General features: G+C 55.0%; 15 protein-coding genes across 15 annotated transcripts; 6 read left to right on the top strand and 9 right to left on the bottom strand.

The window, feature by feature from the left end:
* Positions 1-307: 307 nt before the first annotated feature.
* BU26DRAFT_566857 (uncharacterized protein) lies at positions 308-2,093 on the bottom strand (the record flags this gene model as incomplete). The annotated part of the gene is made up of 2 exons (XM_033833584.1): positions 308-1,314; positions 1,403-2,093. 2 exons carry the CDS (start codon positions 2,091-2,093, stop codon positions 308-310), a joined length of 1,698 nt encoding a protein of 565 aa, XP_033681491.1.
* A 695-nt stretch (positions 2,094-2,788) lies between these two features.
* BU26DRAFT_47075 (uncharacterized protein) lies at positions 2,789-4,818 on the bottom strand. Its single transcript, XM_033825357.1, has 2 exons — positions 4,688-4,818; positions 2,789-4,628 (listed from the first exon to the last, which is right to left on the bottom strand). The coding sequence occupies exons 1-2, from the start codon at positions 4,718-4,720 to the stop codon at positions 2,910-2,912; spliced, it is 1,752 nt and encodes a 583-aa protein (XP_033681490.1). The 5' UTR covers positions 4,721-4,818; the 3' UTR covers positions 2,789-2,909.
* A 368-nt stretch (positions 4,819-5,186) lies between these two features.
* Positions 5,187-5,682, bottom strand: BU26DRAFT_520953 (uncharacterized protein). The gene is made up of 2 exons (XM_033829413.1): positions 5,508-5,682; positions 5,187-5,457 (listed from the first exon to the last, which is right to left on the bottom strand). The coding sequence occupies exons 1-2, from the start codon at positions 5,610-5,612 to the stop codon at positions 5,305-5,307; spliced, it is 258 nt and encodes an 85-aa protein (XP_033681489.1). The 5' UTR covers positions 5,613-5,682; the 3' UTR covers positions 5,187-5,304.
* Positions 5,683-5,877: 195 nt separating this feature from the next.
* On the top strand, positions 5,878-7,200 carry BU26DRAFT_606731 (ubiquitin-conjugating enzyme). Its single transcript, XM_033835686.1, has 3 exons — positions 5,878-6,126; positions 6,199-6,528; positions 6,595-7,200. The coding sequence occupies exons 1-3, from the start codon at positions 6,071-6,073 to the stop codon at positions 6,710-6,712; spliced, it is 504 nt and encodes a 167-aa protein (XP_033681488.1). The 5' UTR covers positions 5,878-6,070; the 3' UTR covers positions 6,713-7,200.
* Positions 6,820-7,597, top strand: BU26DRAFT_47049 (uncharacterized protein). Its single transcript, XM_033825344.1, has one exon. The coding sequence runs from the start codon at positions 7,087-7,089 to the stop codon at positions 7,555-7,557; it is 471 nt and encodes a 156-aa protein (XP_033681487.1). The 5' UTR covers positions 6,820-7,086; the 3' UTR covers positions 7,558-7,597.
* Positions 7,598-8,838: 1,241 nt separating this feature from the next.
* Positions 8,839-9,437, top strand: BU26DRAFT_47056 (uncharacterized protein). The gene has a single exon (XM_033825347.1). It carries the CDS (start codon positions 9,032-9,034, stop codon positions 9,389-9,391), a length of 360 nt encoding a protein of 119 aa, XP_033681486.1. The 5' UTR covers positions 8,839-9,031; the 3' UTR covers positions 9,392-9,437.
* Positions 9,438-9,885: 448 nt separating this feature from the next.
* Positions 9,886-10,693, bottom strand: BU26DRAFT_47011 (uncharacterized protein). Its single transcript, XM_033825334.1, has one exon. The coding sequence runs from the start codon at positions 10,565-10,567 to the stop codon at positions 10,055-10,057; it is 513 nt and encodes a 170-aa protein (XP_033681485.1). The 5' UTR covers positions 10,568-10,693; the 3' UTR covers positions 9,886-10,054.
* Positions 10,373-13,513, top strand: BU26DRAFT_520948 (uncharacterized protein). Its single transcript, XM_033829412.1, has 3 exons — positions 10,373-11,011; positions 11,125-11,357; positions 11,482-13,513. The coding sequence occupies exons 1-3, from the start codon at positions 10,832-10,834 to the stop codon at positions 13,079-13,081; spliced, it is 2,013 nt and encodes a 670-aa protein (XP_033681484.1). The 5' UTR covers positions 10,373-10,831; the 3' UTR covers positions 13,082-13,513.
* Positions 13,507-14,648, bottom strand: BU26DRAFT_520947 (uncharacterized protein). Its single transcript, XM_033829411.1, has 2 exons — positions 14,525-14,648; positions 13,507-13,979 (listed from the first exon to the last, which is right to left on the bottom strand). Exons 1-2 carry the CDS (start codon positions 14,535-14,537, stop codon positions 13,618-13,620), a joined length of 375 nt encoding a protein of 124 aa, XP_033681483.1. The 5' UTR covers positions 14,538-14,648; the 3' UTR covers positions 13,507-13,617.
* Positions 14,649-15,322: 674 nt separating this feature from the next.
* BU26DRAFT_566852 (uncharacterized protein) lies at positions 15,323-15,775 on the top strand (the record flags this gene model as incomplete). Its single annotated transcript, XM_033833583.1, has 1 exon — positions 15,323-15,775. One exon carries the CDS (start codon positions 15,323-15,325, stop codon positions 15,773-15,775), a length of 453 nt encoding a protein of 150 aa, XP_033681482.1.
* Positions 15,776-16,506: 731 nt separating this feature from the next.
* On the bottom strand, positions 16,507-17,275 carry BU26DRAFT_431050 (uncharacterized protein; the record flags this gene model as incomplete). The annotated part of the gene is made up of 2 exons (XM_033823915.1): positions 16,507-17,022; positions 17,075-17,275. 2 exons carry the CDS (start codon positions 17,273-17,275, stop codon positions 16,507-16,509), a joined length of 717 nt encoding a protein of 238 aa, XP_033681481.1.
* A 109-nt stretch (positions 17,276-17,384) lies between these two features.
* BU26DRAFT_46991 (uncharacterized protein) lies at positions 17,385-18,668 on the bottom strand. The gene is made up of 4 exons (XM_033825327.1): positions 18,280-18,668; positions 17,819-18,226; positions 17,684-17,761; positions 17,385-17,632 (listed from the first exon to the last, which is right to left on the bottom strand). The coding sequence occupies exons 1-4, from the start codon at positions 18,552-18,554 to the stop codon at positions 17,494-17,496; spliced, it is 900 nt and encodes a 299-aa protein (XP_033681480.1). The 5' UTR covers positions 18,555-18,668; the 3' UTR covers positions 17,385-17,493.
* A 1,032-nt stretch (positions 18,669-19,700) lies between these two features.
* BU26DRAFT_507071 (uncharacterized protein) lies at positions 19,701-21,021 on the top strand (the record flags this gene model as incomplete). The annotated part of the gene is made up of 4 exons (XM_033826972.1): positions 19,701-20,128; positions 20,179-20,339; positions 20,396-20,574; positions 20,614-21,021. 4 exons carry the CDS (start codon positions 19,701-19,703, stop codon positions 21,019-21,021), a joined length of 1,176 nt encoding a protein of 391 aa, XP_033681479.1.
* Positions 21,022-21,086: 65 nt separating this feature from the next.
* BU26DRAFT_430642 (DUF155-domain-containing protein) lies at positions 21,087-22,869 on the bottom strand (the record flags this gene model as incomplete). The annotated part of the gene is made up of 2 exons (XM_033823893.1): positions 21,087-21,478; positions 21,549-22,869. The coding sequence occupies 2 exons, from the start codon at positions 22,867-22,869 to the stop codon at positions 21,087-21,089; spliced, it is 1,713 nt and encodes a 570-aa protein (XP_033681478.1).
* Positions 22,870-23,468: 599 nt separating this feature from the next.
* Positions 23,469-24,836, bottom strand: BU26DRAFT_46917 (regulator of G protein signaling superfamily). The gene is made up of 3 exons (XM_033825309.1): positions 24,532-24,836; positions 23,784-24,483; positions 23,469-23,735 (listed from the first exon to the last, which is right to left on the bottom strand). Exons 1-3 carry the CDS (start codon positions 24,684-24,686, stop codon positions 23,499-23,501), a joined length of 1,092 nt encoding a protein of 363 aa, XP_033681477.1. The 5' UTR covers positions 24,687-24,836; the 3' UTR covers positions 23,469-23,498.
* Positions 24,837-24,899: the final 63 nt, after the last annotated feature.

Raw genomic sequence — 24,899 nt, 5'->3', positions numbered from 1 at the left:
CGGCAGCCGCGGCACGAGGTTGTGTGGCATATCTTAACTAAAAATCTTCTCAGCCAGTAGTCTTTTTGAATACAGACATGCTATCTAAAGTTCCTTACGAGGCCGTCCAGAGGATGAGCTAGCTGAGCTGAGCATTTCCAAGTCACCTATCGCGCTTCAGTTTTCTCACTAATCCAAAACGGACATGCACAAGTCCAAGCTCTATCTCAACCAGCACAAATAGTCAAGCACACCAACACATGGCAAGCCCTAGCGTTTCTTCATCAACTTCTTCACATCCGAAAAGCCCACTCCGGCCCTCTTCCCCTCAGTGCGCACTATCCTTCCGCTTAAACAACCCCTTCCCCACATCAAGATCCTCACCACTCCGCTGTAGCTTCGTATACTTATTCGCCTTTCCAATCCTCTCCCCCTTCCCCGCATCCAGCAGCTTCCACCCTTCTGGCTGCATGCCCAGCCAAAACCCATACAACATCGCCGCGCGCACAGACAGCTGTTGCGACAGCGGATTAACCAACAGCGGCCTGTACGCAGCCAGTTCTGCGCCGCGGATCGTAGCCGGATGCTTCGGCGCTGTTTTCAAGAGCCGGGCGCGCAAGAGTGTAGTGGGCGAGGGGGAGCGCAGGAAGCGCAGGGGCAGGGTGAAGTTGTCGATCCCTTCCTCCTCGTTGGGGACTGGAGGTGGGGAGCGGAGGAAGCGTGTATAGGCTGGTGGTGGGGAGTTGTGGTCGTTTTCCTCTCCTTTGTTGGGATGGGTAGATGACTGGGGAGGGGACGAGGACGCGAGGCCGGGGAAGGAGGTGTGGTCTGGGTCGGTTTCGCCTTCGGCACCGGCGGTGGAGTCGGGTGGCGTGGGCGAGTTGAGCAGATCCCAGATGATGGGGTCGATGGGGATCTCTTCTTTTGGGTCGATGTCCATCTCATCTTCCCCACCTGCTTTCTCCTCCTCTTTTACCGCCTGCTGCGCGGCTTCGTCATCCATCTGCATCTCGGCTAGTCTCTCGTTCACATCACTCGCCACCTTTTCCGCAGCGGCCTCCTCGGCGCTCTGTTTGGGTTCGAAGGGCATGTCGTTCTGGCCGGCTAGCTCGGCGAAAACGTCGCGCGCCGCAGCGATATGGACCGGAGATGCAAGAGAGTGCGTGGTGGAGCTGCGTATTGGGTCTGAGTAGTAGAGTTTGGGCAGGCGGACGACGCCGCGGCGGGTGGAGTCTGGGTGTGTGATGATTTGGAGGCGGAGGAAGACGGTTTCGTGGTATGTTGTTATGAAGCCGAAAGCTGTGTTGGATTGGATGAGGTAGTGGACTATACGGCCTGCGTGCGCATGGATGTGTTAGTGAGCTAGTAGTCCTCGAGCGGGTATGTATCGTGCGTGGTAGGAAAAAAGGACCAAGATACATACCCAGGACGCAGCGCAGAGACTTCCACTTCCAACTATTCCTGTCCGCAATAGCCGCTGACAGGAAATCCTCCTCCGCACCGCCCGGTACTTTGAGAAAATGCCCCACGACGCGAGTATCGTATCCGCCTCCGAGCACTCCGGGCTCCGTGTTCTTGGTTCGCAACACCCATCTTGGTCGCCAACTAACATCCCACTTCATATTCTCCACCTTCTCCCAACTCGCCGTGTGCATGTCGAGCAGTCCCAGCTCTTGCACTGCGGCCTGCTGGCCTGCGCCCTGGGCGGCGGCAAAAGCGGCGATCAACAGCTTCGCGATCTTCTCCACCACCTTGACGCACTTCTTATCGTACACGTCGGCGATTTCGTCTGGCGACTGCGCTGCAACTGCGATGCCAGGCGCAACGTCCATCAGTCTAACAATAGCGACGGTGTTAGTAGCTTTGATCGCAACCCGGAAGTCTGGATCGGCGTAGAAGGAGTGCGCGTCCGTGCTGAAGCTGGGCCAGTGCTGGAGGTAGCCGGTGTACCAGCGTGTTCGGTGGCCTGGGGAAGTTGTACTGGCGGGTGTAGGGCTGGTGGCTATGCCGGGGAGGGGTAGAACGAGACTCGTGGCGGCGTTGATGGTGCCGGGGAGGAGAGAAGGGGGGACGGGAACTTTGCGAGCGGACGCGCTGCCGGCTGGATCGCTCATGTTGGGTGTAGTGATTGAGGTGGGGGTAAATAGAAAGATGTAGTAATTGGGTGGCTGTAGCGATGGTCAGATAGTGATGCGTAGCGACTGATGTGTGGATGCAAAGTGCGCTGAAGTGCGCTGAAGTGTGAGAGGATAAGTCTGCGGTATCTAACGCATTGCGGCTGCTATTCGTTAGGCTCGGAAGCATCATTGCGTATCGTGGATGCTGTGATGTTGAGAGGGAAGGTGGAAGTGTATAGGGAGAGCCTTCCAAGCAAGCTGAGACAGCATGCGATCCGCATGGCGTTGAATAAAAATACGACTATGTAAATCAATGCCTAGAGCCCTTCAGCGCATAATCAGTCAGTCAAGCGCTCACGGAATTGCGTGTCAAATGAATGATATACCAACTGTCCTCGTCGACAAATGTCATTGCTTGTTATGATCACCTAGTGCAGAAAACTCGTCTTACCTATAGGGTTAGAGGTTCTGTGCAGAATCAGGGTGCGGATTCCTCGCTTTTCGGCTGCGTAAAAGCATCCGTGGATGCCGCGTTGGTGAGAGGGAAGGTGGGAGTGTCCAGAGAGCGGCAGCCACCTTTGACATCAGAAAACACGCCTAGGTTTAGGTCAGCCTAGATACCCTCAGCGTGAAATCTCCTGATCGAGCGCTTACCATATACCGCATCAAGATGGTCTTCGTGGGTTGCAACCCTAGCACTATTCCCTAGGGCGAGTGCTCTGTATTTCTAATTCTGTGCATAGCGATGGCGCTCATGGGTAGATATGTGCAAAAGAGAATTCGGTACACCTTTTCTAGAACTGCGATAGCCCTTCACTGACCCATTCCTAATCTCACCAAATCCAGCAAGCTCGTACACTTATACCCGCCCCTCTCCCTCTCCACTCTAACCACCATCCCACACATCCACAGCCCCAAAAGCAACGGCACCATCGCAAACACAATTGCAAACGTCTTTCCCGACCCCACGCGCATGAAGACTACCTCTGCCGACCCCGTACTCTCAACCAGGGACATATTCAGCACCGCTCTTGATCCCGCCAGCGCACCCACAAGCCCCAGTACATCCTCCAAAGCGTTTTGCGAGTCGTTGAATGCAAATGGTGGGCCGCGGATTGAGTTCTTAGGCGAGTGGCCGTAGTCGCCTGTGCTAGAGATGACGTTGACGAGGGACTGGAACCAACCTGTTGCTGTGATTTCGTAGACCGGGAAGTAGGGCCCCATGGCGACGGTTGCGGCTAGGGCTTCGGCGACGGGCAGGTTTGACGGCGGAGTGCAGGGCTCGTTCGCCGAGAGCACGCGTGTAAATGCGAGGTTTTGGGTACCCGGGTTGGATGATGTAGTTCGCGGGGAGATCTGCAGTGTGGCATTTCGATACTCGAATGCGTCGCGGGCGTCGAGGTCGCACTCCACGGCGTATGTCTGCCCAGCATAAGAGGGTCCGATGTCTTCGCCCACAGCGGTGGCCAGCCACTGGGCGTAGTTGCCGTTGGAAGCGCCGAACACGACCTTCGACTGGCCGACTTGTCCTACGTTGCAGATGCGCGAGATGATGGCGATGAATTCGTCTGGGGGCTTCGTCGTGTTCACTGTCCGCGGACAACTCCCGTCGCTGGCTGTGACCTTCATTATGCTTCCGTCGTCTGGCCATGAGAGAATGCCTCCGGGGACGCATTTTGCGGGGTTTCTGACCATGACAGGCACGCATGCGGATACGGTATTGATATTTCGTTCAAAGCGGCTCATGATGGCCTGGAGGCCATAGCCAGCATGCTCAGGATTGTAGGCAGTGATTGGTGCGCCAATGGCGGAGGATTGGATTGCTACGCCGTCGTCTGAGTATGCGTATAGAGTTGGGTCGTTGATGTTGATGCCGTTCATAAGCTCGAAGGCTTTGTGTTGTGGCGACCCACCGTGGAATACCCAGGCATCGTACAAGCTGCCATTGTCGAGGGTCCAGTACATTAGACCCCAGGTAGGCCGGGTCCCGTTCTCCCACGGTCGCGCAAAGACGTACGGGTCTGAAGAAGGGATCTTGGGCGCATACGGTTCGACTCTTGTTGCTGACGTTGCAGTGAAGCCGGAGGTGATGCAGGTAGTAACCAGCGCTCCCAGGAGTAGAACAGTTTCAACCGAGGGATTTTGGAGCCGAGTGGATATGGATCCTATCCCGAGGATAGTCTGCCATCGCTGGTCAAGACGTTTTTGCTGTGACAGCGGAGATCGCGGATATTGTGCTAGCTGATCGTCTACACGGAACAGATACAACCTTCGTACGCCGTCCAGGACAACTGCGGTAACGATAGTAGCGATGAGGGTGACAATGGCAGTGTATACAGTGCGTTGGATCGAGTTGTAACTCCCGTGGTCCGTTAGCCTGAGAGTGGTTAAAGTGAGTGCGAGCAGACAGCCGAAGACGGCGAAAGCTAGAAGTATCTGGAAAATCGCTTTCCACAGCGAGCGAGGTTTAGTTTGTGCATCTTCCGCCAACGCTGACGGGGGCGTTTGAGGCGCCCAATACTGCTTCTGGCTCTGAGATGGCTGGTGTTAGGCGCCCAACGAGCTTCGTTCAAAACGCTTCGATGGCTTACCTGGGCTTGATATTGTGCGATGATATCACTCATCAGTTACTTATCTAGCACACGGGTTAGTTTAGTGAGTTTGACCTAAACGAATTTGGTTCCTCTGTCTCTTCTTATCTATTGCTTATATAGATACTGTGGTGACCCATCAGCCCACTTTGAGCACATCAGGTCTTCTCATCATCAGCAGAGCCAAGCCAGTCGAGCTCTGTATGTGCACGTCGGACACACATGAGGCTTTACGCCACGAAGCGCCACGAGTTATGACGCCAATAAGGCTGAGAGGCGCCGACAGGAGAAGGATATAATAAGCGAGCCTCGAGGACGTGATGCGGGATTAAACTGGGCTGGAACGCGCGCCGAGCTGTTGAGAAGATGAGGAGATGAGGGTGCGGTGAGGAGACGCTGGTGCCACGGAGAGAGGACAGAGGTGTGCTGCTCCCTGGAGGCCATTCGCCCAAAGCCGCGAATATAGACCAACAGCTGGCATTGCAAATCATCCGACGGTGCTTCATTTGTCGTTGAGGGCCTAATTGGTTCCTTTGTTCGAATGCGATCCAAGCAGACCAAATTTCCCAAGCTCTTCCCTCCGCCGCCATGTAGCTCAGACTACCATCTGAAGGGTGCTAGAGAAATGAGATACATCCTGTCCCCGAAAAGTCTGTAGTATTAGCTAGTCCGTCTGTGGGAGAGCTCAAATCATTGATCGAGTGTAGGAGTCTGGTGCGGTTGGCGTAGCGTGTTGAGTCTCGATGCAAATGGGTGCGGAAAGCGTCTCTCTTGGTTCGCCGTTAGAATTGGCCCAGGCAGCCAGTGCTGGTAGAAGTACTTCCACAGAGGCGTGAATGGATACGGAAATGACTTTCGAAAGCGGCGCACATATCCAAGGAAGAAGAGAGAAACTCTTTGTCCCCCAAGCCGTCGTTCCGACCATCCATTCCTTTGACTTCACAAGAACCTCAAATACGGCTCAATCCGCCCCTCAAACCCTAGACTTTCCCAGCCACTTGATTATCGGGCTGCACGTCAACGACGCGTCCCCTGTCTCGACGCTCGCGAATCTGACACGCTACGATTGGCTTCCTGATCGGCGTGGGCACGTCACCGGGGTGCGCGAGCCGAAGCGCGCACGAGCCACGCGGTTTCCGGGGTGAGGGCGTAAACACAACACCAGCGAGCGCTTTTAGTCCCGTCTGCAACCACAACCCACGAACGAAGCTTACCTCGACTCTCTCCTCGCCCGCGTCCTTAATACACCGGCCCCCTCGACTTTTCTCTTCTTGAAGGCTTTTTGGCGCCGAACTTGCTTTTGGTTCTGCTTGGGAGGCATTCTTCCGTGAGAGCATTCAGTTATCGAGCGAATCGAATTGGGACAGAAGCGCGAGGGGCAAAATGGCGCTTTCAACGGGTGCTCGGGCAAATGGCGGCAGCGCGACGGTTGCCCAGCGGTACGTTTCTCCACAAAGCAGACCTCAACTCCTCTACGAGCGCAACCGTCTAACAAAATGTGTTTGATGCAGCCTCCAAAAAGAGCTTATGGACATCATGACCAAGCCCACGCCCGGCATAACCGCCTTCCCGGACGACGAAAACATGACGCGCTGGACCGCCACCATCGACGGGCCCTCGGACACGCCCTACGCCAACCTCACGTTCAAGCTGTCCATGGAGTTCCCCGCCAACTACCCCTACGCGCCGCCGGGCGTCCTCTTCAAGACGCCGATATACCACCCGAACGTCGACTTCAGCGGCAGGATCTGCCTCGATATCCTGAAGGACAAGTGGAGCGCGATTTACAATATCGGGACCGTGCTGTTGAGCTTGCAGAGCTTGTTGGGGGAGCCGAATAAGTACGTTTGTCGAGTTCTCTTGTGAAGCGGGAGCTGGGATGGGATGGTTTGCTAACTGGAATATAGCTCTAGCCCCCTCAACGGTCAAGCTGCCGAGCTCTGGGACAACGACCCGGCCGAGTACAAGCGCCTCGTGCTTGCCCGCCACAAGGCGCCCGAGGAGCTGGACGCTGGCGGTCTTTGATCGCTTCTACATCCTCCACCGCCTTCCTGGCTGGACATCCATCTCGCGAACTGTTTCCCGGCGGCGTGGTGCTTTCCCTGTAAGCGCGGTGTTGGTGGATCTGGCACGCCGATTTGTGTCCGACTGCCTTGGTCTCTTGTTGATATCCCTTTCGATCCTGAATCACCGGTTTTGCTTCAGCTCAGCTCAGCTGCGCCGTGCTTTTCTTAGCCGGGCATCTGAGACTAAGGGACTTTTGGGTCTCTGATGTTAAAAGGATGGTTGGCTGGTTAGGTTTGGGCTGAAACTGGAGCTGAACAAACTGATTCGTGTATTTCTATGATAGCGACTGCTTTTTTGCCTTGTCATGAGCGACGAGGTTGTCACATTTTTGCATGGCGACGGGGCATGGCATGGGGCGGAGTCGGGCACGGCACGAAGCCGCGCATTTGAGGGTGTTCGAGACGAAGCTACGAGTCGATGGCCGAGGGACGAATGGGTGCGCTCGCATTGATGATGCTGAGACTCCAAAATTCCTAGGTATCCTTTCTTTAGCTTTACTAGCGAATACCACTTTCGTATTCACCGTTCGTCTGATGAATGTGCGCGAAGTGAAGCAGAGGCAGCTTGAGTGGGGCATCAACAGACTGCGGACTAGGGTAGAGTCCTGCGCAGTGCCAGTATTGCACACTCTGTTGCGGTTAGGGATTCTCCGGATCCAAGGGCTCGCCGTACAAGTAAGTAAGATTAGCTGGCCTATTGTACGCACCCGCGAAGGCCTCCAGGGTAGCTGTTGCGCACGTCGTTCTATCCGGAGAATTCCACACCGTGAGAGACACTATCTTGCCGTTATCAATCAACGCTAAAAGGATTAGCGCGTCGGTGGGCCATCGTCGAGCGTTCTTCAGATTGCATGAACGTCCAAAGGCTGGCAGCGCGTGAACACATCACACTAGGTAAATGCGGCCGGATGCCATTATTCTAACACCGTGAGTACGGCCTTGGACTACAGCCGCCGTATAAGTGGGTATGCAGTGCTGCCCTGCGAATGGATCTTCGCTGCGCGCAATGAAGATCTCGCACGCCACTTCCGTCTTCCCAGATTTCGAGCAGAGACATGGCGGGCCGCACATCAGCGCCCGAGGCCCTATGTGTGCATGATCGTCGAGGTAATCCGCCCACATCAGGCCATCAGTGATACCAGTGTGTCTCGATCCCCTCTCGAGGGACCGATCCATCGCGTCCCTTACCACCATCCACCCACCCACCACTACGAAATGTTGAGCCTGGAAAGCGATGTCTGCCTCGCTGGTCGAGATGAGGATTCAGTAAGCGATGCCTTGCCCGAAAGGAAAACTATGGACTGCCAAATATAGACTAGGCAGACTGCTAGATTGGGGGTTGTGCAGCGTCGCGGTGTTTGGGGGTTGGATAGGTGACATGCTGCAGTAGCAATATTGGGAAGGTAGAGAAGTTCGTGTACCACAAGAAAAAACATAGAAACAAACTACGAACCTTCTACTTCAGCAAAGGCCTAATACGCAGAAGAGGCAGTCGGCGACCACCAGGAGCCAGAGAAATGATGGTAAGCGGGAAAATGTCAGGACCTGTCCAATATGGCAGAATTCGTAACTGCGACTCTAGTGAGGTCCTGGTGAGATGAGCAGGCGACCCGAGAGTAGGGAAACCGTTACAGAGTCGAACAGTCGACAATATATCACGCCGTTTTATGCCGACGGAAGTTCTGGGGAGCGAAGCGGGCGATCAGCCTCGTCGACCGACCGAAGCGCCATGCTTTAATATATCGACCATGCCGGGTGCGACCAAAGCAGATCGACTTCCGCTGATGCATTAGATCTGGGGAACTACTATACTGTGAAGAGCGGCGGCATGAGGGGAGCCTTTTCCTGGTGGACTGAGGCCGGATATTGCCCTCGGCCTGCTGTTCCTGCATCGTCGCACCGAGGAGGGGAAATTCATGACTTTGTGTATTTGTTCGTGTTCCGCGTCGTACTCGGGTAATCCAGTGGTTTTCCTGCGTTTGTGATCTGGTGACTCGCTCTGTGGTACTTCATCTATGTACCCCGCGGCCGTCAACGTCAACGTTAATCTAGCAGAGGACGGGGTCCAGGGTGCAGATATTGCATTGCGGAAAGCTTCCAGAAGTCGGGGAGGTAGCAAATTGGAGTGATCGAGATGAGCTGACGAGGCCTGAGGAGCGCATCTGCTGCTAATATTGATCTAGCTCAGCTGCAGTCGTGTTGGTCTTGAGGGATTGTGACCTGGCCGAGGCAAGTTTGTAGGATGACTGCGTTTGTGGGCAATTGACGGTTCGTTTTCATGCAGGTCAGCGTCGGCTTCGCTGCAGGAGGGGCGGCAACACCCACGAGCACCAGCTCGTCTCCTGCAGGCGTGGGTTACTCACGCACACGCAGCGTAACGAGGTCGCCTAGGCCGGCTAATCCTGCTAGCATTCGAGCCGGTATGGCATCCGATCCGACGTGGTTCTCTAGTCGTCGCCCGCTAGTGCGTCTTTTTCGAACTTGTCTCTGCAGGATCTCGCGACTACGAGGCCTTCAACCGGCGTGCTTTGTGCCCAGCTGCCCGATCGGACTTGTTTGTTGCAGGGCCCACTGCCCAGGACGACCGGAGACGTGGGCCTTGGCGGCGGGTGGGGTGCCAGTGCCGCCGTGGGTTTGACGAAGACAAGCCGCTTCTCAATAATCAGCAGGATACTGCTCAGCTGCTGATAAAGCTCCAGAGCTCTGTGTGCATGAGATTGGTGAGCTTTCTAGTGTTGGGAAACGGACTGTCTCCTAGCGCGTCGCTCGGTGGGTGTTTCCGCGCATTGCGGGGCTGGCGGCCGGCGCGGGCAAGGGCTGGAGCAGAAATAGCTTGGTCCCTGTGCCCGTGGCTGCCGTGGCGCCTCCCGATCAGGCTGACCTAGCCACCGCTCGCGAGTGATGCTGCGAACCGCCACACCGGATGACAGCAGGCGCGGGTGATGCCTCTGCTCCCACCCGCGAAGCTGGGCCCGTCTGCTTTTGCGCGTCAGCCGATGCCGCCCTCTTCGCAGCCTCAGGAGCGGCGGTCAGCGGGCAATGGCAAGGCGGCGTGAGGCAGGGCGATCCTGTGGGCTCCAGGCTCAAACATCGCACAGGTGTGCACGCCGAATTTCGAAACAGGCACGCCAACAAGCCCCGGTCTGCCTGGTGCGGATGGCCAGGATTACAGGGCCCGGCTCCCAAATTCCGCCAGCGTCGTTTTTTAAACGCGGAGCCATTTGCTGCCTGCATGCCCGCCACGAGTGGACGTGGAGCGCTGCCCGGCCGGTGCCAGACTCAGCACATTGCTCGGCTTCGGTCAGCGAGTGACGGGACGCATGGCGCAGCCTGGAGGGCTCGAGGCAAAAAGGCAGCGCTCGCAGGACTCGAGGACAGAAACTCGAGCATGGCTGGCGCTGCGTGTCGTGTGGGCGGTATTAATGACCCCAAGAAGGGCATGGAATGGAAGCCGCCGGCGACAAGCATGGTAATGCCTTGCAGACGGCCACAGATTGATGTAGCACGAGGTACCTTGGACGCGGCCCGCCGCTGGATTTGCCCTCCAGAATTGGCGTAACCGGTCTAATCGCTCTATGCCTCGACCGCCCTCGTCCGGCACCACCGCCCTCACAGGCATGCACGCTGGCCCACCACCCAGCCAGCTGTCTGCCAGCACTTTGGCTTGTCGCTTCTCCTCCTCTTTTCCCGTGCAACGACGTGTGCTGTGAAGAATGAATTGAATCCCCCGCCTTTCATTCTTTTCGTGACAGCCAATCGTTTCAGCACCGTACCTTGACACCCGTGCACCCTGCTCGCTCGATTCCGGGACCATCGCGCTATGACAGTCTGACCTTGTCTGACGGTCCTCCGAGCAGCGAGTCCTTTGTTCGTTTCTCCGCTCCCCTCGACACCTGAATTCGCACCCAGAAGCTCTGTGAAGGGCGTCTGTCACCCGGCCCTCGCTGCTTGCTCTCTGTCGACTGCCTGGGTGCTCTCTCCATGCATCGGTTCCCTTGACGACATCTGGGTGCGAGACTCACACCTCGTTGCACATCTTTTCGAGGTAGTACGCCAGACACCTCCCATGGCGACCACCATGCTTCCCTCGGGAGGCATTGCCCTCCACGGGGCTCCGGACAGCGACATGGGGTCCAGGGACGCCAAAACGACGCCAGTGCAAGCCATGCAGGTGGAGATGACCCAAGACATTGTCGACGAGCTGCTCGAGAGCGTGAGGAGCGGGAAACCGCCGCAGATAATCTTCGGCAGGACTCCTGTAGGTGCCCAGAGTTTCCTGGAGCTGTGTTGCGGGAGTTGTTGTGCCCCTGGAGCTCTATCGTGGTCGCGGTCGAGGAATGGAAAGAGCGACGCCGGCTAACCGCATCGCAGCACCTCAAATGCGGCGACAAGAACCACGTACTGCAGACCAGCTCCGAGAGCTATCGATACGAACTGTACCATTCCAGCGGGGCTGGCCACGACGACGGCCTCGAATTCACGAGCTTGATCAACCACAGTCTCCTTGTGCAGGCGGCGGACGATGTGACGGCGGGCGTCGACACAGCGCTGGAGCAGCTGAAGAGTAGCATGGCGGCGATATCAGAGTTGAAGGAAGCCAACAAGTATGCCTCCCCGGTGTCCCCTTGGCTGCCCGCAGGTTCTGGCGTCGTGAGGGTGGCTCGCACATGCACGACTCTCCGCTACCGTGCCTCGATGGAGCTTGGACTGACAATTGCTGCGCTACAGAACTATCGTCGGCGATGCTACTCCCTCGCGCACCCCCGGCCACCGCCGCATTCCCTCGAAGGGATTCAAGCCGCAGCATCTTGCTCCTTCCTCCATGGGCTCACCCCTGCTCAGCGTGCCTTCCTCGCCCATGACCAAGCGACCCCCCACCTCGCAGCCGAGCAGCGCCCACGGCATGATACTCAACGCTCTCCGCGTCCCGCTGATCCACCTTCTCGCCGTGCAGCCGTCGCGAGAGGCGTATCTTGCCGAAACGTGTCGCACGTCGCTAGCAAACGTGCGCGACCTGCTCCCCAAAATAGCCAAGCACTCTGCCGACGACGCGGAGAAGTGGCAGCTCACGGACAAGTCATTCCGTGAATTCAATCCCTGGAAATTTGCATACAGGACCTCGGAGGACCGAGAGCAAGCGATCAACAGCGCAATCAAGTCGTTTGACCGCCTGCGGCTAGCGAAGGACGACAAGCTTTGGCAGATCTTACTCCCGCGTGAAGAGCGAGGCCAAGGTAAATGCCTCTCGCGGCTTACCGTCAAAGCAATCGAGCCCAAGCCTGCGACGCCGCTGCACAAGATGCCCAACCTAAAGGAGAAGAAGCCGGCGGCAAAGAAGACGGAAGACAAGGATGCCGATAAGAAGACAGCGAAGGATGTGAAAGACACAGAGCCAAAGGCGAAAAAAGTAGTGAAAGAGAAGGCGGTAAAGCCAACCAAGGATGCGCCGGCGAAACACGCAACTACACCCGCAGCAACCTCGACCCCAAAGCTCGCTCCTACCGCTGCTACTTCCCACCGCAACACTCCTTCGACTGAGGCTACCAAAATCCGCACTAAGAAGGCAGCGCCCACGTCCGAAGGCTCTTCGACTCCTCGCGTCAAGTCTAAAATGTCCGCACGGGATCTTCACAGAGACCGCGCCCCGCGACCGGCCAAGCCCCCGATGCCCGTCAATACCAAGCCAAAGAATCCATCGCCTCTTTCTGCGTCACCACCCGTAAATGCCAGCGACTTCGAGGACAACCATCCAGTCCACAAGGCTCTATCCGCCGCCCCATCCCCGGCAAAGACCTCATCTGGCAATTCTGACCGCTCGCTAAAGCGCAAAGCCAACGACATTGACAGCGATATCCACAACCACAGTCTCTCTGTCAAAAAGCCACACGTCGACCGCAGTACTCCAAACCACACGCCTTCTGGCATGAACGGCCGGCCGAACGGCATCACCCCCTCAAGCAGCAACTCGCTCAAGCGCAGATCTGACGAGTCCTCCACTTCCACGACGCCCACAGCCAAGATCCGCAAAGTCACCAACATCGACACCTCTCTCGCGTCCCGCTATCTGCACCACGCAGCGCAGACGTCGCCGGGCGACTCGTCGTCCTCGACTACGTCCCCCTCCATACCAAGCCTCAGCTTCCGCCAGACAGTGGAGTTGAGTCAGAAATTCCAGAAGTACTACAAGAGGTACGAGGATCTGTACTGGCAGTTGACAGAATCGGAGACGCCGCCGACAGAGACACAACGGAGCGATCTACTAAAGATGCACAAGAAGCTCGAGGAGATGAAGCGCGAGATCAAGGCGGGTGCGGGTGTGCATCGGTAACATTGGAGCGCTCGACTGGCAACTAATACCCGCGCGAGGTCGATGACAACATGCTTCGGGAGGCCGAGGAGGCAATTTGCATACAAAATTGGTGTTCAGGGACTCATCTACTTCCTTTGGGATCCTCTCTGGCTGCATTTTGTTCTGGTGTTTTTTCTTTTGCATACCACAACAATACTCCTACCTATGGCATTGGTACGAAATAGGGAACTGCATCTTGGCTGCGGCGTTTCTTCCGAGTCTCCTTTATATACACACAAAAGGTGCCCGCTGGGTGGCAACCGCTGTTCATGTCCATGAACTACGAAATGATGCATAATGGATAAATAAAATGACTCGCATTTCGCAATAACGAGTATAAGGACTAGATAGGAGTGTTTTCACGGAAGGTTTTACTGTACGATACCAATATAAAGCAAAGTCTTCGGAGTCTTAATTTGTATTCTGATTCCCCTTGGCGACTTCATCTGCGAGCCCTTCTCATTGCATATGGCTATGTCTTTTCCCTATTCAGGGCGTCATGACCACTCCCAACCTCAAGATCCGCCTGCATCCTTATCCACAGCAAACTTCCTCAAATCCTCCAGCCTCACCCGCTCTAAAGCCCTCTCATTCGTCGCCCTGAGCACAATCCTCGGTACCTTCTTATCCTCATCCCCGCTCCTCGCATCAAACGCCTCCTTCCACCTGCTCACACAAAGACACCACTTACACCCGTCCGTCAACCCAGCCTGGCGCAGGTCATTCCCCCGCGAAGCGCTAAAGTCGAGGAACTCGTTCGTCACAATGCCCGCGATGCTGTGGTTGCCGGCGTCGGAGCGCGGCGACTCGCAGTAGCCCGTGCGCATGTAGCCCGTGAGGGGGCGCGTGGAGTGCAGCGCGAGGGGTTGTTTGAAGACTGGGGAGTTGCGTGGTCAGCAAGCCACAGTACAGTAAAAGTGCTGGCAGCTGTCGCCCTCGTTGTAGACTTCCTAACGGGGTATATGACAGGGGTACGACGAGTAGAAGAGCTATTTATAGCTGAGGTGAGGTGAATCAAAGGGGAGATAAAGTGCTGATGCCCGCCTCGCCCTCTCCAGCTCTTTCTCTCACCCACGCATACCCAAAACTTGGAAAGAGGTACAAGTGGGCCTGAGGCATCCATCCAACACCGGCTGCATCCAGCCAGCTCCAATTCCGGAAATTTTTCGAGGCTTGGGAAAATGTGCGTTTCAAAGCCGCTCGCGCACAGCGTTTCAGCCAGATGATCAGGATCGTGTGTAACAATGCGGATGCGGCGATCCCAACAAACCCGCCGCCGGGGTGCAATTTGCAACAGGAAATGGAAAAGGGGCAGAAGTTCGATGGCACCGCCGAGAAGGAAACATGCAAAGCCGTGTCGTGTCGCAAATGCCGCTCGGCTCGTCACGTAAGGAGGAGAGAAAACTCCGGACGGATACTCACCGTTCCGATCCATGGTGCCCTTGCCCGGCTCGCTCCGTTCAAGCTTGATCTGGACGTCGTGGACTTGGGCAAATCTCCTTGTCGGTGTCTTGCTCGCAAAGGTGCTCAATAGATTCCGCAGCAGGCGCATGGAGAGATTTTTCTGCTGAGGGTTTGTTGCGTGGTGGTGTAATGAATGGAAAGTGTGAGGGCCAAAGATGACGTTGGCGCTGGCACGGAAGCGCGTAGGGCTGAATGGCGTTCTGCAGGGATGTGGGCTGTTGCATGGGAGGGGTAAGGAAGGGGCGATCGTGGGGTTCAGGGTTGCCTGCCTCGGGGAAGGTGATCGCGGTGGGGGCCAGGCGCCATGATTGATACGTCTCTTTCGGAGACGCGAGATTCGAGCTGGGACTTGATGTATTTCGTGTATATAATTATGTTTGTGTCGAGTTTGATTGATTACAGGTGTTGAATTATGACTCTGCGTAGGCTAATCCAAATCGGGACGAGTAGCTCCCATTTGCATACATATTTGTATCGCTGTGAACCCAAAGGTTCAGAGACGGAGAGACTCAGATAACGCGTACTTAGAGTCATAAGTGATTCCCGAAAGTCTCCAATTTCCCCAGTGGTAAAACAAAGGCGCATAGCGAGCGATCCGACAACGAACCTCCCCATCTAGATCCCGATTGGCGTCTGAATAGGCATCTCGAAAGCGATCGCCACATAATTTTGCATACCTTCCTCTAGGCCACGCAGAAACCATTCTTTACAGGCCTTCCTGAAAACGTGGGGCCCTTCCTCCTCAACAGCTCCAGCATGTCGTCCCAGCCATCCCACGACCCAAGCCCAAGAGCAATGAGCGTCGAGCGCTCGCCCACCTACCTCAATCTGTCCTCCCGGTTTCATGATGAGTTTCCTCCTGGCGCAAAACCTCATGTCAGCCCATCTCTCCGGTCTCCGAATTCACGTCGTGCGCCGTTTCGCAACGCTTTTACGTCCGTTTTCCAGTTCTTTCAGTACTCCCAGGCCACCGAGGACGAGAGGCAAGATGATGGCGAAAAGTACGACGAGCGGAGCTATGAACGGAAATCCAAATTTAGGCACGTACGCTGGGGCGACAGCCAAGCAACGCGTGCGAACCGGTGGTTCGCTGTTGCGTTCCTAATGCTACTTCTTTCACTGCAATCCAACGTCTTCCTCGTTTTCAATTGTCCGCCGAATTCCTTTTTGCGGTATGTGAGAGGAAAGAAAGATCTTTGTATAGCATAACGCGTTTGATTCCGAGAGCGAGCGGAAAGCTATGCACTCTTTAAGATGTGCGACACCATCTTCGAACGAGATCATGAGTACGAATGTCTGAACTGTGCATTTGATGCTTTATGGGCGTAGCTGCAGGGGAGGAGTAAGGGGTATGTGCGCGCTAACTCGAACAGGCCAGATGAAAAGGTGCGAAGAGCTAGACTGGGGAATGTCCCATCAACTGGAGCGTCTAGAGAAGCTCCGCACCGCTGTTGAGAGGAGGCATGCAGCACAAAAGAGGAAAGGTAATATTGGTCGGAAGATTGGGAGAAGGTGGACGATGAGGGGTGGACGCCGTGTCTTAACTATTGAGTCAGGTTTTTCTGTGTAATGCGGATGATGGTGTAGAGGAAGAGGATTGGGCTAGTGATAGGTTCAAGTGCAGGAAGCAGCGGAGGGATAGTGCTTGATTAGACAATGTTACGAGTTGTGGAGAGTAGGAATATAAGGGGAAGGTGTTCTCTCATGAAGGCTAGAAGATGTGATGAAGAGAACCCTCGCAGAGAAGGAAACGGACGTTTGTAGAGCCGACTACCGGCATACCTAGAATGAAAGCCTTTCGCAGAAGAGCGCCCAACCAAGCTTGACGAGAGGGCAAATGAGACCTCATGCCTGCTGCAAGCAGCTACTCCCAGCGCCTAACAACAGCCACGCTCTGCAACCCTAGAGTAGCACAGAAGCTTGAACCAGAGAAAAGATATTTACTCAACTTCTACCAGCGTTGGCTCATGCACCAGCCTCCTCTCCAAGCTACACCTCAGCACCCTCTTCTCTTGCGCCACACCCAGACCCTTCAATCGATCATCATCCTTATCCCAGTATACAGCCCATCCCAGGCCGCTCTTCTCTTCTTCTTCAACGGCAACCAAACATTCCTCCCCGTTCAACGTCAATCCCTGCTCATCATCTTCCGTCCAATCCCAAGGACCAACTATGTGCTCCCGTGCTTCTATGCGCGGGCCGTACTTCAGCTCCCGCGTCTGCTTGTCTGCGTATATCCAATTGAGCTTCGGCTTTTTGTGTTTGGATTTTGGAGTGGAGGTATCGGAGGGTATCGTGCTGACAAGGCCGAGGATCGGTGGGGCAGGGATGGGTCGATGCGGGAGGTCTTCAGTCGGAAAAGGGAGGTAGAAGCCGGTGAAAGGGTGCGGGGTGGAATCGCTGTCTGAGTCATCCTTCGGAAGCTTTGTATGAGGGTCTTTGGGCCAGAGACAGAGCTATATGAATTGAATAGTTAGCCGAGTCGATGCAGGATGTTGGGAGTGCTACCTTCCCGTCTCTTAAGACAACGATTGCGCCGTGGACTTCATTTCGTTTCCGTGACTGCGCGTCGCAATAGACATCGAGGTGGAAGGGGGCCTGCCGCTCTTCCGACTCTGCTTCTTCGTCTAGGACGCGCTGCTGGTGGACGGCTTCTGAGGCGCCAACGGCAGTGGGTATCGCGGTGAGGGTTAGCAAGTCAAGGACCATCTTCTCGTAGACAACGACAGCTCAGCGTGAATGACATGCGGCGAGAAATTGGAGGCATTGCTGGCATGGTGAGTTGCATTTCAGGATTGGAGTTGGTGGAGCTAAGCACGATGCTGTCATAGGTCCCGCGATCATCCAAGCTTGGACGAGCGACTAGGGCTCTGAATCCGGAATAGCCCATCCGATATTCAAACAACATCGATCCAACGCCTCATTATCTATTGAGGCTCGGCGAATAAATGTCTCGGGCGACACTCTTCCGCCAGCCCCCACATCTTGTAATCGGCTTCTGTCAAGTCCTCTGACCATTCATTGGTGTCGCGCAAGAACGCATGTTCCTCGAAATCCACGATGTAACTAGAATCATTGTATCAGCATATTCTCGATGTCACATACCATGAAGCATACCATTTGCGTGCCTCCTTATCCCACGTAATGTTGCGTAGTGAGGTATCAAGAGGGACGATGCGACAGTCCCAGACTTCGCTATCCGTATGTTAGCCAACATGTACAGCAAAGAACTTGGTCGTAAAGGTGGCATACAGCAATGCTTCTCTGAAAGCGGCCCTGATCTCGTCTCTCTCTGCCACCGAAAGAGCCCAATACTTCTTCTGATCAATATGCTCCCCTGGCACTTTGGTCATGAGGATGAAGGCAACGTAGCCGTGGATCATAGCCTCGTCATCGACCCGAGGTCTGATGACATCCTGAACTGCACCCAGGAGGTGCGGTGCGTTTGCGCAGTTGCATTCGTTGAATTTTCCGAGGGCGTTGATTTCGTTGGTAGTGGCCTCGTTTGGCACCTTGACCGGATGTGTCGCACGGTAGACATATCGCCGCGCTCTCTCCAGTGGTTCCTCATCATCGTCTAGATCTTGGAGTCGCGCCGCTTCCTGTTCTTCTTCAAGATGTCGCTGATAGAAGTCGTTGCTCTGCGTTGTACCATTGACTCTGAAGTCTCGTGTCAGCCGGTCATAGAGAGCGAGGAAACCGTGTTGTCATACTGATACTTCACTTTCACAACAGCCTCCCTACCGATCTGCTCATCAGCCGGACCGTCGAGACGCGTGCATGCGAAAACCTGTGCAGCTTCGTATGGCGGGTCCGACTGCTGATACCTCGTCTGCGACAACGGCTTCATCAACTTCCAGTACGAACCGTCTCCGAAGCGGACAACGCAGCCCAAAAAGCCTGCATTCGGCGTCATAGGCGGATGTACTCTTAAGAATCGGCTAGAGATGCCGACCAGGTCGGACTCAGGGTCGCGCTCTTCATCCATGGCGGGGGACGTGGACGTGGATGCGGAGGGGAAGTTGGCAGAGTGCGAGTGTTAAGAAGGCGTGAGGCAGGGACGCCCTGGCAATATGACTTGATCAGAGCTTGCGCACCTGCTATGGCTGCGGGGCGAGAAACAAACACCGCGGTGCGCGAAAGCATGTGACGCACTAGCCGATCCAGGATTAGCTCCCCTTCGGAATTTCACAACGTCCATGCACCGTTGACACGCCCGTACACTGCTATCCGTTATGCTCAGCCTTCTTTTACACAAGGAAATGGATATATGTTATTTAAAATCGTTCAATAGTCACCAGGCAATGCTCAATATGCCTAAGCACGTCGCTACATATCTTCCGCGCGAGTGAATCTGGTCCATCGGTAACTCCTTTACGCTGCACGGCTTCGTTGCTGCCTGCGCTACCTCATAACCCAGGCCGGGCTATATGCTCCCAGATATATCGGGAACTATTCTTCGTACCAGGCTAAATGGAATTTCAACATTCTCCACCTTGAATATAGCTTTTACGTCAACCGTATTCGTAAATCCGCATGTACCGATCCATATTTTGTCTACTCTACAATACAGCATTTGCCAAAAGAGCAAGGCACGCATCAAAAACCCTAGAGTCTATGGAAATGCAGAATCTATACCGGCCAATTATATCGACTAGTCTCGTTCCCGGTTTTCAGTTTTAGTTAGCCAGAGAGTAAGGTAGAAGTGCGCGACGAAGAGAGCAAACAATATCGGGCTAACTCATTTCCTAGCGAATCTTTTTTATGTTATCGAGGAGTCCCTTTCCGGCGCTTAGGGGTCAAGCTCCCACAGCAGGTCTTACGCTATGCTGTTCGAGAGGACTCCCCTCATGAGAATGAGAGTATCACTATCACCGACGGTCCCTTGCTAGTAAGTGTCACCACGCCCCATATCTGATCCGTCACTAAGCATAGCAGGTGCGCGTTTGCATACCACCACTTCCGATGTCGGCGTGTATGCATACTTCAAGAGGGAATTAGTCATGAAGGTCGCGTGGGTGTGCGCTCTTTCACCTGAGCTTGTGCCCGCCTTTAAGGGACTACCTATCCGCGAGGCTCGAGCTTAGTACCAACTCCACTTCCCGCCATTCGCAGCGATCCTCGACAAGACATCATGCCCGACGATTCCGCCTCCGTCCCTAGACTGCCAGAATACTACTTGAATGCACACGACACACTCTGCGCGGGGATGCCCGCTATAGTGCGCCGCGACAACTTCCTCTATACGACAGCAAAAGCTCCGACGATCACGAAGCATTTCGCAGGCAAGCTTGGAAAGTGGCCTAGCTTCAAGTCGGAAGTCCTGCGATTCTACCTAGAGGAACAAATGCAGCGCGCCTTCGCCGACTGCGCTTCTATGCCAGTGTCCATGAATCCGAGAATCGAGGACGTAAACCCCTACGCTATGACGAAAGAACTGTTGCAGTGCGGTGCAGAGATCTCCCTATCTGGCAGATTTTTTCAGAATGCTTTGGACCATGTCATTCATGCTATCGAGACGATCGTCGCAGGACAGAAAGGGCCCGTCCAAGCTGATCGCCAGTTTGTAAAGGATACCACATTCGGCGACTACTGGACGATCCGGAAGACAGAAGAAAGAGGGGCCTAGAGCCGGATACTGTGCTGAATATTAATTCCGACGAGCATGAAGTCCGCATGATCGGGGAACTCAAGTTTTGCGTCACTGTCAACTTGGAGAAAGCTATCGATCTGTGTGATCGTGGCGCAAATCAGAGCTTTCATGCAATTCTCGGTATGTTTATTTCTCTAGAATAGGGGACACTGAAAAGCTAACGGCTAAACTTACAGGGCAAGTTGTGGCTTACATGATCGCCTACGGCGTGAAGTATGCCTTTCTCTCGAACTACGAACAAACTGTCTTCCTCAAGTTGGAGACAGTTACCAAGCAGAATGGAACCTCGGCGCCTGCCATTTATTACTCCGACATTATCCAGTTCGGCGAAAAGCTCAATGTAAAAGCGAAGACAGTAAGCGTTCGGATGGCGCTCGCATACCTCGTGCATCAGGCATGCGTCGACAAGAAAGAAGACTGGCAAATCCCAGAATCGGTCCAAGAACTTGCGCGCAAGGGGAAATGGATTCGAGAAGAGATGGCAACCCCGAAACACCTCATCACGCCGCTCCCCCGTCTGGACATTAACCGCTACTTTAACCTTCCGGCGTCGCCCTCCCCTCCAGCCAGACAACAACGTCAAGGTACAACAATGCATTCTGTACAGAAGGACGCCGGTAGACGGAGCCGCCAACCCGACAGGCCAGCATCGCGGCAGTTGGCAAGTACTGGGTCACTGCCAGCACCCGGATCCAGTTCAGCAGCCACCGTGCAGCAAGCTTCTTCGCCTGGACGTCCGGTAGCTACCCGTACCCGTGCTGCAATAGCGCGCGATGAGGAGCAGACGCGAAAGAATACATAGACAGCGTCCAACCCATTTCCACCCTACCTTCTTATATGCTCTAACGCTGCGCACAATCCGCTCAATCAAACAAACGCCCCTTTAACCGTCCCCACACCCCACACCACAGCCCTTCCAAACAACAAGGTCGGTCCCGCCACCGAGCTCCTCCTCAGCCCCTCCGCCCCAACAGCCCTCCCCTTACTATGCAGAATCGCAAACCTGAGCAACACCTCTAGACATGTAACGCAGATGCTGATGATAATAAGCACAATGATGATCCAGGTGATGCGTGTCATTTTCTTGTCGGAGATAGAGTCGGACAGGATCTCGCCGAGGTCGAGGAAGACGCGGCAGCGCTCGTTAAGAACTTGAATGCGGGGTTTGATTTCTAGGTATTCGCGCACGGCGGAGTAGAGCGGATGTAGGGTAGGTTCGGAGTCCCAGAAGAAGTTGGGCGTGTCGAGCATATTGGATGCTGCGTCAATTAGTATGATGTCTAACATCCGATACTACTTCCATATGCCATAACAATATAGGAAACTTACAAAGATTGACATCCACCCGACTGGTGAACAATTGCCCAATCATCTTCACCACATCAGTCCTTCTCATGCCCAGCTTACCCGTTAATGCCAACCTCTTCGGCACGTACTGCGCTTGCAGCATTGTCCTGGACATGCCCTCCTCGAATAAGCTCAACTTCGTACTCTGTGCAATCGCATGGCTCATCGCGAGCTTAATCATATGATCCCCGCTCTTCAACGTAATCATATCATTATAGACGCGGGGCCTAGGTATCTCGGGATTGTACTCAAAGTGGAATTCTTCCGTCTCGAAGTCGGCATCGTCGAGAGGGCGCGTGGCGAGGTTGACGCCTGTTGAAGAGGTGGAGAAGGTGAGGTCAGCGAGGATATCCTTCTCTTGTCGTTCGGTGAAGTTCCAGAAGACCACAACCCCGTAGGAGAAGACGAACATTTCACCAAAGGAGAGGGCATTTGGCGGGACGCGCTTGGGCACGCCTTCTCCAGGTTCCCTTACAGGCGATCGTATTCGCGGGTGGTCGTGCGGACTGTGGTCAGGACTATCATCGCCGCTGTCCCGGATGCTGTACTGCTCTGCATCTTCAAAGTAGCCTTCTTCATGCCCCCGCCGCTCATTCCTCTCTATTTCCTCATCCAGCACAGTTTTGCCTCCTGGACTCTTCAGAGCGGGACTACTCCTTACTCTATATCCTTCGACTCCCGGTAGCAGCGGGAGATGGTACACGCAGTACAGGCAGTCGTCGTAGAGCTTCGTCCTCGCATTATGCTGCGTCTTCACAAACTCCGCCGTGCTCTTCATCTTATATGCTTGCGCCGTACAGTATGCCGTGACTCTCGACAGCTTCTCCGCCCGTCTCGCCTTGGGCAAACGTTCTGCATAGCTCTTGTCCTTCGGTCCGCCTTTCATAGTCCGTCTCGCCAGGTCCTCATCTGTAGGCGGCCCCTCCTCCTCGTCCTCGCCGAAGTCGCCCTTCTCATCTTCCTCCTCACCGTCCTGTGTTTCCGGTAGAAGGACGAGCTTCTCGCTGAGCTTGCTGGTACGAGAGGGCATATGCTGCGGTATCAGGCGACCGGAGAGCCTGGGGTCTAATGGGTGCCGTCCGCTAGGCGTTCGCGTGTGCATGATCGGACGGTGGCCGGGTGGGCCACGGCGCTGTTGGGAGGGAATATCGGAGGCGTATTGAAGGATGTTGTCGACGGATATCAGCTTCGCGCCCGGGCGTTGCGATGTCACTGGCCGTTGTTGCACCCGCGGTTGAGCATCTCGCGCATCCGTGATTAACACCGTTGGGCCTCTCTTGCTCTTGGACGTTGTTGCGTTCATCCTGCCGTCTACTGGTTCCTTCAACGAGAGATGGGGCGGTTCGGTTGGCGCCAAGGTGTACCTATCGTAAGCGGATGAAATGATATGAGTTACCACTCAAGTGATAGCAGGCTGCCCTCCAGCGGTAGTGGTGGTGCCGACAGTATCGAGTTGTGAAAGCTCCGAGGCCAAAAAGTTCGAGCTGCACGTCATGGCGTGGCCCGAGCTCCCCCGCTTCTAGCGGCGAGTGCAGTGCAGTTTCGACACAGCATTACGAGCAGGCAGTGATCCGTTATCATAGATGGAACACTTTCGATTCACAAGCTATTATTCTTTGGTCTTTCGGACAGGACTGACTACCTTATCGTAAGGAGCCATTGCGACCCGAGACACCATGCTCGAATGCCCTCAGGGCTTCATGAAATCAAGACCCCAAATTTCCAACAAAGGAAACCTATCAAAGGTGGACCTGCTCCTTCAACCGCCCAAAACGCACTAATGGTATCAAACGAGGTATCTCCTACCTCTGCGCGGTTCACCACTGCCACGGTGGCCTCTAACGACGCCTCCGGCCTAATATTACAATCGTGAAGAAAAAAAGGGCATGGCATTACAATTCAGAAGGAAAGGGACTTGTGTCGGGGCGGCCTTCATAGCCGCTTTCCGGGAACGAAGATGAACAAGCAGCAGACGGCTGCATCGACCAGAAAGATCATTCCCAGCATCGTAAGAGATCGGGCATTGAGCGTCTTCTTGACGAACGGCTCTCGTATCCGGTTGAAGTCCATCAGCGTGTATTCGCTCAGGCCGATCAGGGCCAGGATTGGGTCGAGCATATACTGATGCGTAAAGATGAAGTAGATGGCAACCGTGAACGGCAGGATGAGCTGGCACCGTCAGCAAGTGTATTGTGCATGCGCTTAAGAAACACCTACCCAACACCGAGTCGCCCTTGACTTGTCTAGGAATATCAGGACGAATGCCGCCCAGACAGCGCCGAAGAAGCTGATGAGTCCAATGATGAGCCGGATCATCATGCTCTGGGGAACGAGATTGCCGAGTCCTTTGCTCTGCAGGAATCCAGGGAATGCATCGCGCTCCATGGCTTGGAAGACGTAGTCTTTCGCGGCGTCAAATAGCTCCGGATCGCTTCGTTGATCTGGTCCCTCGATCGCTTCCTGAACATCGTGTAGAATGCTCTGTGGAATGATGATCTCTCGCTCTGAGCCCGGTAGAAGGTAGGTGTAGAGAATCTTCTCTGCTGAAGCACGCAAATCTTCTCTTCGCGGCTGGTTGTCAGCAGAGGAGTTTTGACCGGGAGAGCTCGAATCATGGGGCGAATTCGTTTCCATCGTCATGAAGCTCGGTCGAGGTGGGCGTTCGCGGTCTGAGCGATTGCTTCCCTGGCTGTTCTGTGGCGAGTGCTGGCGACTTCCATGGTCCGACCGAAGGAACGCAGACAGTCGTTGGTCCGACACATTGCCCTTCTCCCCAGACGGTCCCTCTCCGGCATTATCTAGGATATATGACGATCGCTTGCTGTTTTTCTCCATCTCTGGCGTATCCTCTATCACGGACCGGTGCAGGCGGCGCACATATAGGCGGCATAGTTGGAGGTGCTGGGACACATCGAGCCTGTTCTGCAATCAGCCAGGGATCCTGCATCGCACTCGGGGGCCCTACCAGAAGTCCAAGTAATCCACCGACCGCTGCTGGTCGCGCATGTAAATGTAGAAAGAGAAGAGATCGAGCGGCGCAACTGTCTTGCGGCTAAGCACTTCGAAGAGCGTCGGGAAGCGGTTGCGGTTGAGCTCCGCCGGCAGAGGGGATTCCGACATGGCGGCGGCTGATCGACTGTGTTATGGTACAAGGAATCGTAGGAATAGTGCGCTCGAGGGCGCAGTGCTTGCAGTTTGTTGTCGGGTTCGCAAACCGGTTGACGTGAGCGGGCCGCGTACGATGTATTCCCGCGGGCCAGGTGCAGCGGCTGTTGAGCGAGCGACGAAGAGTTGGAAGACGGCGGAGGAGAGGGCAAAAGCGCGCTGGAGGAT

This window comes from Trematosphaeria pertusa, assembly GCF_010094035.1.
Source record: "Trematosphaeria pertusa strain CBS 122368 unplaced genomic scaffold BU26scaffold_10, whole genome shotgun sequence".
Classification (NCBI taxonomy): domain Eukaryota; kingdom Fungi; phylum Ascomycota; class Dothideomycetes; order Pleosporales; family Trematosphaeriaceae; genus Trematosphaeria; species Trematosphaeria pertusa.
Note: the sequence above shows the minus strand (reverse complement) of the source record. Positions and strands in the feature narration are given on the sequence as shown.